Source organism: Lagopus muta, chromosome 3 (genome assembly GCF_023343835.1).
Source record: "Lagopus muta isolate bLagMut1 chromosome 3, bLagMut1 primary, whole genome shotgun sequence".
Taxonomy (NCBI): Eukaryota; Metazoa; Chordata; class Aves; order Galliformes; family Phasianidae; genus Lagopus; species Lagopus muta.
In genome coordinates, this window is record NC_064435.1 from 62,712,131 (window position 1) to 62,727,316 (window position 15,186).

The 15,186-nt window shown below is 39.5% G+C and overlaps 1 protein-coding gene across 1 annotated transcript; it reads left to right on the forward strand.

Moving 5' to 3' along the window:
• The first annotated feature begins 6 nt into the window (after positions 1–6).
• Positions 7–14,683, forward strand: SDHA (succinate dehydrogenase complex flavoprotein subunit A). The gene is made up of 15 exons (XM_048940621.1): positions 7–154; positions 3,948–4,034; positions 4,259–4,420; positions 4,922–5,065; positions 5,196–5,360; positions 6,359–6,507; positions 7,700–7,824; positions 9,019–9,187; positions 9,669–9,864; positions 10,570–10,741; positions 12,094–12,212; positions 12,553–12,664; positions 13,421–13,551; positions 13,881–13,994; positions 14,338–14,683. Exons 1-15 carry the CDS (start codon positions 86–88, stop codon positions 14,422–14,424), a joined length of 2,001 nt encoding a protein of 666 aa, XP_048796578.1. The 5' UTR covers positions 7–85; the 3' UTR covers positions 14,425–14,683.
• The last annotated feature ends 503 nt before the right edge of the window (positions 14,684–15,186 follow it).

Below are 15,186 nucleotides of genomic sequence, written 5' to 3' on the forward strand. Positions count from 1 at the left end.
TGTCCCGCCGGGGCCTCCCGAGCAACGGCGCCGGTAGCGGCGGCCTTGCGCATGCGCGCTGCGGACTCCTCCGGCGCTGTGCGAAATGGCGGCGGCGGTGGTGGGGGCGTCGCGCAGCCTGGCTAAGTGCTGGCTGCGGCCGGCGGCGCGGGCGGTAAGTGGCGTCCTCACCCTGCCGGGCTCGACTGAGTCCGATCTTCCTTCTCTTTCTTTGCTTTTCCCGCAGGCGGCCCGGCTGAGCGGGAAGCCTCCGGCCTCGGGGCTGTCGCGAAGATCCCCCCGGGCGGGGGCCGGGCACTGCGGGCACGGGGCGCTGCATGTGCTGCCGCTGCCGGAGCAGCGCGCCCGGCCCCGTCCCGCCGCGCGCGGGGCGTCCCCTGTGCCGCGTCCCCACGGTGACCTTGGCGGGGGAACCGGCTCCGGGGCGCGGGATCAGGCCGAGAGCCGGGGCCGCGGGCTCTCCCCGGGCTGGGGGCTCTGTGTGCGGTTCTTTATTTTGGAGCGAGGCCCTGCGCCCTCGGGGGCTGCTTGGCGCGGCCCCGTTGCTGCTTCTGGTTGGGAGCCTGCGGGCGCGGCTGCGGTTGAAGGGTGTGCTGCGAAGGTCTGTTCCCTGCAGCGAGCTGGCTGATCTAAGTGCCTTCTGCCCTGGCCTCTGGGTAGAAACCGTGCTGCACACTCCTATGAGGTCTTCGTGGAAAGCTGGACAGAATCCATGTTACTGGAGCTTGGCTGTGCAGGCAGTGTGTCTCAAACATCTGACAGCTTTACTTCAGCTCATCTGTAAGGATCATCAGTGAAGGCTGAAAATAGAACGGTTGGAAGGGACCTGTGAAGATCATGAAGATCCACCAGCTTGTTTTTTATCTTGAGAAATGGGAGCTTTCTGTTTGTTCCTGTTTTTGTGGGGACCTTGTGATGATAGAAGAGGCACAGGGAAGGAAAGCTCACAGCACACCTATAGTTGACCCCATCTTGTAAGGTGGCAGTTGGCTTCTTCTCTCAGGTAGCAACAGTCAGATGAGGGATAATGGCCTCAAGTTGTACCAGGAGAGGTTCAATTTGGGTATTTGAAGTTTCTTCTCAGAGTGGTGAGGCAGTGTCACAGGCTGCCCAGGGAGGTGGTGGAGTCACTGTCCTTGGAGATATTCAGGAAATGTGTGGATGTAGCACTGGGGGACATGGTTAGTGGGCATGGTGGGGATGGGTTGGCAGTCAGACTAGATGAGCTGAGTGGTCTTTTCTAACCTTAATGACATGTGCAGGAGGGAGACTTCTAATTGGAGAAAGAGGCTTAAAGAGTATATTTACATTCTGAATGCCAGTGAAATAGCTCTGATTGGACCTTTGATTTGATTTGTTTTTTTTTTTTTTCTTTTTTCTTTTTTTTCTTCTCCCCTAAGGCTCACAGTGTACCTGGTAGCATAAACAGCTCAGGGTTAGTATGATCAACATGTTCTTTAAATTTGGTACTTTTTTTTTTTTTTTTTTTCCTGGAGTTCTGTTCTTCACTTTGAGAAAAGCTTAATAGCAGCATCTGTGTAGATTTAACAAAATAGTGTGTGTGAATAGGAATAGCAGTTCTGAAAGCTTTTGTTTTAACAGAAGTTAAGATGTGAGAAGGAGTCCACTAGACATGTGTGGTTTTTCTTTTTGCTTTTTTTAATGTGTTTCCAGATGGAAAATCATACTCCCAAAGTTAACAGCCCCAGGACTATGGAAGTGTGGTATAGCCACTTCAGAAAACAGATTTTTTTGAACAAGAAATTATTCTTAAGGCATGGCTGAAAGCCTTCAGAAATGACTCCCATTTTTGAGGGAGAAAATATGGGTCAATATCTTTTTATGCTTCAGGGCATAATGACTGTTCACAGCTATTTTTTTTTCTTCCCTGTCACTTATGGTTTCTTTAAGCCACTGTAAGTATGTGCAAATCTACTTCTTGTGTGCTATCTTTATATGCAGCAAAGATCTTCTTTTGAATTGCTTTGTACAACAAACAGAGCCGTAGAATTATTAAAGTTGGAAAAGACCTCTAAGATTATCTTGTCCAACCATCCACCTACCACCAATATTGCCCACTAAATAACATTCCTTAAGACCACATCTGTGTGTTTCTTGAACACCTCTGAGGATGGTGACTCAACCAGCTCCCAGGGCAGCTGATTCCAGTGCCTCTTTTTTTTTGTTTTTGTTTTTGGAGTATTCTTTACCTAAAATAAATCAATTATTGTAGTAATTGGAGCTGTGCTGTTGTCAGAACAGCATTTTGGAGATGAGCAATAGTTATAGGGTGTGCTATAAAATGCATGGCTGCCACGTTTAAAGCATGCAGCCCATCATGGCAATTACTTCTTCTTGTCTTACTTTGGTTGATCTTAGGCCTTTGAAGTACTTTCTGTATGGTGAGGGCATCCAGTTTTAACTTGGTGTGACATTGGTGGGTGAACTGTTCTGCAGATAAATAACTTCTGCTACTTCAGTTTCATTTGGTTGCCAGTCAATCACATAATCTGTTTCTGTATCTGCAATGTTAATGAAGATGACTTAATATGGAAAGTCAGGCGGGTATGGAATTGTCCCAGAGTGTGGTAACAGAGCAAGGTAGAAGCGGAAGAGTCATTTCTTTAGGAAGTGTAAATAGAATTAATTAGTAATAGCTGTTAATACTAATCTTGTTTAATTAGGTAAGAACCTAATTCCCTTGGCTATAAAAAAAACAAAAACAAAAACAGAAGTGTGTCAGCAAGTTTGATGACGCATCAGATTCAGCGTTGCACAAGATCATTTGAAGAAACAGAAAAAGAGATGATAAAGCTGGGTCAACTAAAGGCTAATGTACTTTACTTAGAAAGTGGTCACTGGGAAGTGATGGAGAAACAGGACCTGCTTCTTAGGGTTTGCAACTGCCAGGTGATTAGGCCATGGCTGTAACAATTGCTGGGAAAAGTCAGTTAAAAATGCTCCAGGGTGATGCCTCGAATAGAGAAGTGCTGATATTGTGTTACCAATCACTGTTATTACTGTGTTGCTGTTCTAATCAAACATGTGCTCAGTTAGATACATTTTTTTTAACAATGTACGGTAGGAATAGTAGATGCGAATAAATTGGTGATACATACTGTGAGCACTAAAAACTCTGATTCCTTTAACTTATTAAAGCAAAAGTGGATACTGGGTGGATTGAGGTATTAGGTTTGGTTGTTGTCTTTGTTTTGCTGGTTTTGAATGTGGTAGGAAAGAGGGAATAACATTACAGAAAGGGTAAGTGCCTCTGTGCTTCATTCAGATATGAACAAATTGTTCCAAATCAGTCACTGATTGTAGAGAATGAAAACAAGAAGAACAGACTTGGCTTTTGAAGCAACGTCAGGAACAGCCTTTCCCACCACTGTTTATTTAATCTCATTACTTTTAAGCACCTGAAATAATTCAAATTCTCAGTATTGTTTGTTGAGAAGTATTTTACAGTAATTTGTGTGATTGTCATAAAGCTGTCTTCATCTTTGCTTACATAAGAGAAAATTGGAATAATATACCATGTTGACTTTTATCACTGCAGCCACAGGTAGGTCTGAGAGACTGGTTAGTGATCTGATAGTTACATCCTTTTATTTGCAGGTTGGTCTTTCATCTGTTCAAAAGTTTGAATGCTTTCATAACTGAGTGTAAGAGAGCCCAAACTTCACTGCATTTATTCTGAAATACATTGATACAGTGCACAGCCTGATCTTGTGGGTGGCAAGGGCTGTGGACTTGGACCTGTGTGGGCTTTAAGGTCCCTTCCAACCCAAACTATTCAATGATGGTTCTATGATTCTTAAATCAGTGTTGAATAAATGGTTACTGTAACACTGAATAGTTGGGTATGCTGAAATTCTTCCTCATGAAAAGATTTGTTTCATAATAGCTGTCTTGATTTTTTTATTTTATTTTTTTTTTTTCTGCAGTGGCCAGCAGCATGCCAGACTCTTGCACGCAACTTTCACTTCACGGTCGATGGAAAGAGAAGTGCTTCTGCCAAAGTTTCTGATTCGGTATGTTCATACTTCTCTCTGTCTCAAGTAACAGAGTAGTTAACACCTAATGTATCAGAGACATAGAAGAAAACAGCTTGCTGTGTTGCATCCAGTGCTTGTGTTGGTGGCGTGCTCAAGTACATAGTGAGATTGAGTTGCTGAAATACATTGCATGTGTATGAATAACTTCAAATTAGCTTGAAATACTTGTGATAACAAACACATTCTTATTTTTTTTCCAGATTTCTACGCAATATCCAGTTGTGGACCATGAGTTTGATGCAGTTGTTGTGGGTGCAGGAGGAGCAGGCCTGCGGGCTGCATTTGGTTTATCTGAGGCTGGGTTTAATACAGCGTGTGTTACAAAGCTGTTTCCTACCAGGTCTCATACTGTTGCTGCGCAGGTGAGAAATGAGGTGGAACATATGCTTAGAGATACCTACTGTAAGAAAGGTGATAGGGATGTGCACAGGAGCACTGCATATCACTGTGGCCTCTGTGAATATTATATCTCTCTCCAAAATAATTTCAATTAAATTTATACATGTAGCTTCTATTTAGTTCTCTTTTTTGTTGCCTTCCACGTAGCTTTGCAGTTTGTTTTGTTCCTCTAAACAGAGCAAAATAAATGTGGCTCTGGGCTGCCTGGTCTGGTGGTGGGCAACCCTGCCCATGGGAGGGGGGTTGAAACTGAATGATCTTTGAAGTTCTTTTCAACCCAGGCCTTTCTACGATAAAGAGCCATTGCAAAAATGATAACTTGCATGCATTTTTTTCACAGCCTCTTTAAATCTGTACTAGTATGTAGAGGCATAAATGACATGAAATTCTAACGGAAACCAAGGAAATCTAATAAAGCTGTACTTCACAGATTTAATTCCAGGAAAATGTGTTTTTACTTTCAGGGAGGGATCAATGCGGCTTTGGGAAACATGGAAGATGACAACTGGAGGTGGCATTTCTATGATACAGTGAAAGGATCTGACTGGCTGGGTGACCAGGATGCCATACACTATATGACTGAGCAAGCCCCAGCTGCAGTGATAGAGGTGAGCTTTGCTGGCATTGATGATAACTATTTACAACGGACTAGTGCTCAGAGTGGTCTTCTCTCTAGAAACACAGTGAAGTAACTTGCTGCTCATTATGCACAACTGATTATTGTATTTGATTTAACAGCTGGAAAACTATGGGATGCCATTCAGTAGAACAGAGGAAGGAAAAATCTACCAGCGTGCATTTGGAGGACAGAGTCTGCAGTTTGGAAAAGGAGGACAGGCTCACAGATGCTGTTGTGTTGCAGACAGGACAGGACACTCACTCTTACATACTCTGTATGGCAGGGTAAGGAGCTATGAAGTAAAACTTGAGTTGTTTGTTTTTTGTAAGTTTTGGTGGTATTTTAATTCCTTTTTTTGAATGGTATTTTCTGGTGTTGGATGTACACAAAGAAACTTGCATGCCTATCAGTGAGGAATCTGGGAAAACTTCCTTTTTTGTGCCCTCATGGTGCCATGGCAAGGCACCATGGAAGGGTATAGGCTACGTGATGCTTGCTTTTTTTGTCAGGAGGACACAGAAATTAGAATATATTGGAAGATTGTATTTGTTATGGATGTCTGTTGAGGAGACAGTGGATGTTAAGTAGCTGTTAGTTTTGTGGTCTGAAGTAGTTCTTTGTTTTTTACTGCTTCTCTATCTGTTCACTAGATCCAGACAGAGTTTATCTGAGCCTTCCTCAAAATCTCTTTTTTCCTCCAAAAAAGCTGATGCAGTGGCATGGGGGAACTTAAAGTACTTGAAACCTGAAGTTCATACCTAGTAACTAATTATTATTTACTTAGTGGTTAGCTAATTCCTGTCCTTCAGGTTACACATGCTGCTGCAGTAAAAACGCTCAGCAGTTCTGATCCTTGAGGGCATGAAAAAATGTCTTTAGCTTGGTGATGCCTGCTGGCTGTTAATGGCTTCTGGAGGTGTATTCTGCTCTTCTGAGAGATCTCATAATACGTGCTTGTACAAGCAACAAGCACTGCAGCTGACTGAAGTGCTGCCAAACACAGTGAAAATTCATCCTGCTGACTAGCTATGAATTCTCAGAACTGAGTGGTTTGGTAACTATATGCATTTGAGCTACATTAGACTTCTTAGTAGATATTTATGGAGATTTCTAGAGGAAACTGGCTTCTCTGATGGTTGGTGGAAGGTTGTTTTTTCCATTGTGATACAGTCTGTTTGCAGTTTTATAGTTTTGAGAAGAGGCTACTTAGGTGTGTGGGGTTGTTGTTGTTAAAATTCCTTTTTTTTTTTTTTTTTTTTTTTTTTTTATTCTTTTTCTCCAGTCTCTAAGATATGATACCAGCTACTTTGTTGAATATTTTGCCTTGGACCTGCTGATGGAAAATGGAGAATGTCGTGGTGTTATTGCTCTTTGCATAGAAGATGGCACTATACATCGTTTTAGAGCAAAGAACACTGTCATTGCCACTGGGTAATGTAACATTTGTGGTAATCTTGAGAGTGCTGCTATTTAGAGGGCTGCGTGTCTTGTACGTGTGTCTGACTCCACAGTATGGACATGACATACTGACTTGAAGGGAAAAAAAAAAAGCAGTTATGTTTTTCCCCTTCAATCAAAAGCAGCATTATTGTGAACTCCATCACTTCCTCGGGGGAAAAAGCATCTATTACATTTGTAATGAGGTATAAATTTAATAAGAAGCCTAACTGTAAATTCTAGAATAATGACATAAAATTGAAACGTGTAAGAGCATTATGTATGGTCCAAATGATCTTAAATTTCTAGAAAATGTGCTTTAGAAAGGAGAGACACTGTGATGTATGTATATCTCTATAAGATTCTGAGTTTCTAGTAGTAAACAGCTTTTTCAAGGTTCTTGAGAATCTGTTGTATTAAGATGACAAAACTGTTAGTCTGATCACTGTGGGATGAAACTGTCAGAAGATAAGTGTAACTTTACATCACTGGTTGCAGGAATTTGTGTATGTATACTGGAGCACTATTTGGATCAGAGTTGTGCTGCTCATTGTTTCTTATCTGTTTCAGTATGATAGGTTTATAAACATCTTGCATAGAAAAATGAGCTTGCTGGCTGAAATTTGACTTAATTAAAATAACAGTGGCTTTAATACTGAAGTAATTTGAGCTACTTACAATAAGTAGTTTAATATTTCTTCTGAGATTTTATCCTGAAACTAGGGAGTATTGGCAGTGCTCAGAAACGTTGGAAGCGAATATCTTTGCAGTATGCATGAGAATTTACTGTTAGTGAATTTTAGAGAAGCAACTTTTCAGATCTAAGCACATCAAATCAGTCATTTTGCTAAAACTGCTAGTAATAGTTTAAATGGAGACTAATCTTTCTCAAGTAAATTTGTCACTAGCCGTTTTTGAGATGAGGCTGACTATAACAGGACTACATCAGTTTTCTTTTGTTCTAGTGTTCTAGTTGAACTTAGGAAAAGCTAAGTATTTTGCTACTACACTTAGGTGATTATCCCTTAGGTATTTTGCTTATTGCTCTTTTCTAGTTCTATCACTTTGCAGACAGTATAGTTAAAGAACAGTTATAGACAGTAGACAATAGACAGTATAGTTAAAGAATAGAATAAAGATTGGATATTTTTGGGGGGTAATTCTGTTAACTGTTTGTGTTCTGCAGGGGGTATGGCCGTACTTACTTCAGCTGTACATCTGCTCACACTAGTACAGGTGATGGCACTGCTATGGTTACACGAGCTGGCCTTCCTTGCCAGGACTTGGAGTTTGTACAGTTTCACCCTACAGGTATGGAATATAATTGCAGACTATAAAGTAATACAGGTAACTTTCTTATTATGATGATTTTTTTTTTTTTGTGGTTTTAAAGTGTGCTTAAGTTAGTTTGTACTTTGTTAATTGCTCGTAGGGGAATGTTCAGACTTGTCTGCAGCTGTTGTAGAATGATAAATCTGAGAGTAAAACTATTCCCATATGAGAGGGCACAGCTGATGTAATACCAGTGTTAAATATTAAGGTGCTGCTTTTTCAAATTGAAACCCCTTTACCTCTGAAATGTGTGCTGCTTCTTGTGCTCAAAATAAGAAGTTTAATAATAAATAAAGGAACAGTGGGGTAGATTCATATACGTAAGGAGTTTCATGTAAGAATATGCTGTGAAAATGGGGTAGTTGAAGTAAAGATGTATATTTCTGACCGGGGTTTCGTAGCAGTACCTAAACGGGAGGCAGCAGTGGTCACAGACTAAGAAATGAAGATCTATTATTTTTTGCTTGTTGCTAAATAAATGCTGAGTTTTAACTTTTGGCAAGTGGTGATTTTTTTTTTTTTGTATTGTTTACTTCTACAATGTTATTAGTTAATCCTGTCAAGGATTATGTCAGTGTTCATTTGATGTAACTGAGGCTTTTGTAGTCAGAGAAGCTTTATTATTTGTAATTCTGTAGCTTTTAGTATAATTATCAGGTGCATGGAATGTCAGCATTTTTATTTTTCTATGATGACCGGTGCTGAAGACTCTTATTTCTGATAAGGAAGGTCTTACTGAGTAAGCTTTTACATTTGACACAGTTTGAAGCCTTCCTGTGCTGTCTTAGCACAGGAGAAGAGGCAAGAAAGATGAGTAAGCAGAACTTGAGATGATCAATTTTGGAAGTCTTGAACAAAGTAATTGATGAAGGTCTACAAAATCTCTGAGAATTCTCCTTACATATTGACAGGTGCACATCTCTTCTGGTTGCAATACTTTAGATACCACAAGTCTTCCAAATGAACTTGCTCACTGTCCAGTAAGAATGCTTGATAGGAACAACTTTAATTGTTTCTTATTGGCCACAGGTGACAGTTATTAGCAGGTAATACTAAGGTGGAAAAAAGTCTAGCCATGTGACTTGTTTGCATTACCTTGCTCCTGCAATCTTGCTTGCCTTGGTTAGGAAATTCTCAAATCTTTTATTCCATGGCTATTTTCTTTCTTTGCAGGTATCTATGGGGCTGGCTGCCTCATAACAGAAGGATGTCGTGGAGAGGGAGGTATTCTAATTAACAGTCAAGGTGAAAGGTTTATGGAGAGATACGCACCTGTAGCTAAAGATCTGGCTTCCAGGGATGTTGTGTCTCGCTCTATGACCATAGAGATACGGGAAGGAAGGTTAGTTAAATATTCTAATAAAGCTTCAGAATGAATGCTTCATCATACTAGGTTATATGCAGTGCAGTAGGTTTCTTTGTTAAATACCTGAATACTGCATTTGGCACAAAAAATTCTGCTTATTCTTTCCTAATGTACCTTAGGAAGGGGAGCGTAAGATGTTATGGATTTTATGATCTAATTCTTTGTGTCTAGGGACAGTTGTTCAATTATCACATCTGTCTGCGGAGATGCAATTGTTTAAAGTCTTAAGTGCTGTGAATTGTTGTGGAAAAAAAAACCTGGATATTGAAAAATACACTTCTGCCAAGGTCGATGGCTTTAAAATATGCTAGATATTTTTTTTTTTTGTTAGAGATTAATTTTATTTTTTTTTTTTTGCAAAGGCTATATATCAGAAATGAAACAAGTTAGCTTAGAAAAATTACTAGCTTTTGCAGAATTTCTGTTATGTTCCAATGCTGAAATTTTTATTTTATAGGGGTTGTGGTCCTGAAAAAGATCATGTGTATTTGCAGTTGCACCATTTACCACCCCAGCAGCTGGCAACTCGTCTCCCAGGGATTTCAGAAACAGCTATGATATTTGCAGGAGTTGATGTCACCAAAGAACCTATTCCTGTTCTGCCTACTGTGCATTATAATATGGGAGGTATTCCTACTAATTACAAGGGACAGGTAAGTAATACAGATCATTTTTAGTGGCTGAATTTTCATCTGGTTTTAGGAAATTATTATCCAAATGTAAATGTAAGAGTGCTGAATAACATTAAATTTATGTTAGAGCATTTAAAACACGCAGTGAAGCTTGATTTTTGTAAATCGCGTTCCAGTTCATCTGGAGATGAAGATCTGGGAAACTTGTAAAATAAAGTCAACAGTCACTGTTGTATCTGTCAGGAATTATGACTTTCAACTTGAGGATAAGATGCAGTTGAGGGATCAAACTAGGACTCTGTTACAATTAAGTTAATGCATATTAATTCCCTTTACCTCCTGTAATCACAGATTCCTTTAACTCAGACTATTTAGATATCAACTTGATAGTGCCAGCTGTTGCATTTATTTTTTTCTAGTACACTGCATCCTGCTTTCTAAATACAGCTTTTCCCTTGGTAATGTGTACAGGTCAGATTTGTATCTTCCCCTTTTCTAACATTCTGCAGAATTGTGAAGTAGTATATGGTTAAGTACTGTTGAATAAAGTATAGATTTTAGTGCTATCTGTATTTACATAGTGTTATTAAACTAAGGTGTTAATAGATCTAGCTTTGGGTCAGATGGTGTTTCGTCCTTATTTGCACATGGCACTTGAAAAATGAGGATGCTTGCATTCTTCAGCTGTTTGAGAAATAAGTGTTAATTGGCTGTCTGCAATGGTAGGTAATCACCCATGTGAATGGAGAGGATAAGGTGGTACCTGGCTTATATGCTTGTGGGGAAGCAGCGTCTGCATCTGTCCACGGTGCTAATCGACTTGGAGCAAACTCCCTTTTGGATCTGGTGGTCTTTGGTCGTGCTTGTGCCCTTACTATTGCAGAGACCTGCAAGCCTGGTAAGTGTTAGTGTTTGTCTTACTATTATGGAGGTGTTTATGATTTGCTACTTGCTTTACGAGTTGCTACTTACTTCAAATTCAGAAGGCAAGACCGAGACTATTATTTGTTAGAAAATGGAAGAATCAGTATTTATACTACTTATATGCAGATTCTTAAGTGTGCTACTGCTTGTCATTAAGGCTTGCTTTGTGAGCTTATCCACTTTAAACTGGTACTCTCAGTGCTACTGGCAAAAACAGTTGAAATTTTGCACAGTTCAGTATAGTATGATGTTGAACATGAAGATTTCTCTACATTCTGCACTGCATATTCTGCGTAAGTGTCCTTTGCTTTCCCACTTCTTTCATTTAGTGGGATTTGCTGCCACCTTGTTGGTATATGAGGTGGACTGCACATGCAAGTGATAGGAAAAAAAATAGTCAAACTTGTATTATGCTTTTCCTCTATATATGTGTTATCACTGTTGTACGTAACTTCTTAAATGATTTGGTTCAGCAGTAGCTACTACACTTGAAGTTAAAAACAAAACAAAGCAAAACCAAAAAACAGTGAAACATTCTAAGAGGCAGTTATATTGCAAGAGTGGCTGAATTCCAGTAGTTTTTAGCTGTTTTCTCATAGTTTGACCATGCAGAGTGAGACTGATTAAAAAAAAAAATAAACAGCAGCAAACCTCCACCTTCCTCCCCTTGCCCCCAGCATGTATGGAGTGGTCTGTGATGTAATTCCCTTGGATCTAGCAGTGCTTATTGGTTCTGGGTTGTACAGATGTTTTATTTGGATTAGTCCTGTGGCTCCTCTGAGTTTGAAATTGTGGGAAACTAGTCTGAATGCAGAACTGCACAGATGAAGTGTGTTAGTCAGATATTGCTTGTTTGTTTAGTTTAATGATGTTTGTCAACCAGCAACAGATGTTTTCTAGTGTTGGAGAGGAGATGCAGAAATCTCATGTAGCTGCCAAGTTTATTGGTTAAGTCCTGGTTGTAAACAGGGACCAAGAGAAGATGGGAGGTCTGGGGATGAGGAGACAAGGTAAGTATAGGAGGGAAATAATGAGCTACATCCAGTGAAAGTTATTGCACAGTTCAGGAGAATTTGCACCAAATGCAGTTTTTAAGGAGTTAGCAGCAGAACTTAGCCTGACATGGAATTTCCATACCAACTATCACAGGAAAATAAAAATAAAATAGGAACTGTTTTTTAAAGTGCTATGAAAACTATAGATTTGGGAAAATTGCAGTCAACTTATGTCTCAGACAAAGAAAACAGATCTGAGTTACAGTCATTACAACTTTATGAATCTGCCAGAAACATTCACCTACTAAACTCACTGAAATTTTCTTAACAGGAGAACCAGTCCCCTCCATTAAACCAAATGCTGGTGAAGAATCAGTTGCTAATCTCGACAAATTAAGGTTTGCTGATGGAACCATAAGAACTTCAGAAGTGAGACTTAACATGCAGAAGGTAAGCTTGGTCAACTGTAAGGCAGAAAAAAATTGCTAAGTGACCACTTTTTTTTTAATTTGCCTTGCAGAAATAAGAAGGAGTTATGAGAAGATGTAGGTGTACAATAAAGCTGTATCTCTGTTTCCTTAGCTGTTTCTTTCCTTTGTGAATATTCTGTTATCCCACTGTATAATAGAGAGGATTTTCTTCTGTTTGGGATAAACAGAGAAATGTTTTCTTCAGGCTGCAAACGTGCCTGAAGTCAGAAAAGCTCTGTATCAAGCTCTGCTAGAATTAAATTATGCGGAATATTATTTACGTATATGAAATTGATTATTTTTTTTTTATTGTCTTGCAGACAATGCAAAGCCATGCCGCTGTATTTCGTACTGGCCCTGTACTACAAGAAGGCTGTGAAATGCTTAGCCAAATTTATCGTGATCTGGCTCATCTAAAGACATTTGACAGAGGTAATTTGGTAGCAAAGAGTTACTGAGAAAGGTGGCTTTGTTTGCTTTCCTTCCACAGACCTTCTGTTTTCTTTTGTTTAAAATTGACTCTATTATTTTGACTCTTTAGACTGCTAATTGCTAAGCATGGAAATCAGCAAAGTAATTGATCTTATTAGGCACTCTCTAATTGCGTACTACTTCAAGGAATGTGATGTGAATTTGTTCAAATACTAAGGGGAACTCCATAAATGTGTTTTGAAAAGGCTAGTGAGTTGCAGAAAGGTGGCAAGACACTTTATTTTTAGGTTGAATGCTCAATTTTATTTCTTCATCTGAGCAAATAGCTCTCACACAGATACTGTCATGTCTTTTAGTATTTCTTAAGATTTGATGAATTAAGTGCAATTGGTGGTGTAGGTTTTAACTTAAATAACCCTCTGGCCTCGTCCTGTCAACTGAAATGAGGTGTGGGAACTGAATTGTAAGTTGTACATAAAGCAGGTGAGAATCGGTATTATAACTTGGTCTCAGAAGTGCACGTGCACTTGTAGTGAACCTGGACTTTTTTTGTAATAGTTCTAGATTTTTTTTTAAGGTTGTAGGCATCAGTGTAGAGCCTTCCTGGAAATACTGAGTAATTCAGTATTGGAGTACTGCGATTGCATTCTGTAGAGCATGGACTAGTTTGACTGTGCGTCTCAATACTAGATTAGAAGTAAATTAAGAAAAAAATGTTTTGTAGAGCACCTTCCACAGTGTTTCAAATTTTACTAGGTATTGTGTGGAACACTGATTTGGTGGAGACCCTCGAACTGCAAAACCTGATGCTTTGTGCTCTACAGACCATTTATGGTGCTGAGGCTCGCAAAGAATCCCGAGGTGCTCATGCCAGAGAAGACTATAAGGTATGTATTTTATGTGGCCTGGATGTAAGATTGCATTTGCTATCCTTGATGTTCCGATGCGTGCATTGGAATGATTAGGGAGATCTGGAACAGGACTACAGTAATAATAAAGTCGTGAATGTGTGAACAGGGTTGAAGACAGAATAATTCTATGTAAGGAACGTGATTTTAATACCAAAGCTTAACAAGGACTTTGAGTTTTCGCACAGGCAGTATTAAAATAAAGCTTGCTGGCTGTTAGGAGGTGCATTACAGTTGCAACCAATAATGTGATTCTAAAGTGATTTGCAGATGCCGATTTCTTGTCTGTCTTAACATTTCCTCCTTAGCTACGGGTCGATGAGTTTGACTATTCTAAGCCACTCCAAGGCCAACAGAAGAGGCCATTTGAAGAGCATTGGAGGAAGCACACCCTTTCATATGTGGATGTCAAGTCGGGGAAGGTATGCTGAGTCTGGTTGAGAGTCTCCTTGTCAGTAGGAAGCAGTTCTGTTGGTCAGCTGTTGATAGCATTCTTTTTTAGATATATAGTTTTCCTATACCATTTCTGATCAAGCTTTTGGTTTTAATAGATTCGGTTGGTAAATGGGTAGAACTTAAATGTTTATTGAGGGTTACCATATGTTTGTGTTCCATGGAATTAAATGAATAATGGGGAAATGGTTTAACATAAGTCATTGTTGCACATGTTATTTGGTTATTCCTGTTAACTAGCCTGTCTTTGTTACATATGAGATTCCTTTACCTTGATTTTTATTCCCCCCCCCCCATTCTTTTTTATTTTAGGTTACCTTGAAATACAGACCTGTAATTGACAGAACTTTGAATGAAGAAGACTGTTCAACTGTTCCACCTGCTATTCGCTCATACTAGTAACTTAGATTCAACTTGCAGTCCTCTCCCAGAGAGGGCTGATGTACATATGCATAGCAGAAGCAAATCAAAATACTGCTCTTAATTATCAGTGAATGGAAAAATGTTGCTTCAAGGTTTTGTTAACTTCTGTTCTTTGGCTTACTCCGTAACTATGAAAGTGGAATGCAGAACAGCTTGTGTTGTTTCACTCATCTTCCACAACTCAAAGGGAAAACACAAAATGTGTCTAAATAAAGTCATCAGAAGTTTTGTCCCAGTATTTGTATTTATTTTGAATATGCTGGTATGTATGTAATTATACATGCAAAATAAAGGCAGTTATTTGTGAATTTTAAAAACAAGAAATGTATTTTGAGTTTAGGCAACTGTCTAAAATTGCTGACTTCAGCTAATGGGAAAATAATATGGTGCTGAAGTAATTAATGTTAGAAATAAACCAAAAGTTATAAACTTGTAGAAATTGTCATATTTCTGTTTTGCAAAAGGAAGCAAGATACCCAGCTGGAAGTGTAAGTAGAAATTAATACTAGTACTCACTATTTTAAGTTGGCTTTCTCAGAAAGACTGGGCCAGGCCCTGGAAGGATGTGCAGAGATGGAACTGAGAGGGATATGGTTGAAGGGAATAGGTTGGTTGTTGAATTAGGTGATCGTGGAGGTCTTTTTCAACCTTTGTGATTCCATGATCTCTCGAACTTCTAAAGCCTGTGGCTCAGTCCTCTCTTTTCTCTCAGAGGAACCACTGCCTCCACCAAAGCGA

Excerpts from the sequence above, each read along its gene's own strand:
- SDHA (XM_048940621.1), top strand. The coding sequence starts at position 86 with ATGGCGGCGGCGGTGGTGGGGGCGTCGCGCAGCCTGGCTAAGTGCTGG. Across the intron at positions 4,035-4,258 it reads CTGCCAAAGTTTCTGATTCG|ATTTCTACGCAATATCCAGT; the intron begins GTATGTTCATAC and ends TTTTTTTTCCAG. Across the intron at positions 7,825-9,018 it reads TGTACAGTTTCACCCTACAG|GTATCTATGGGGCTGGCTGC; the intron begins GTATGGAATATA and ends CTTTCTTTGCAG.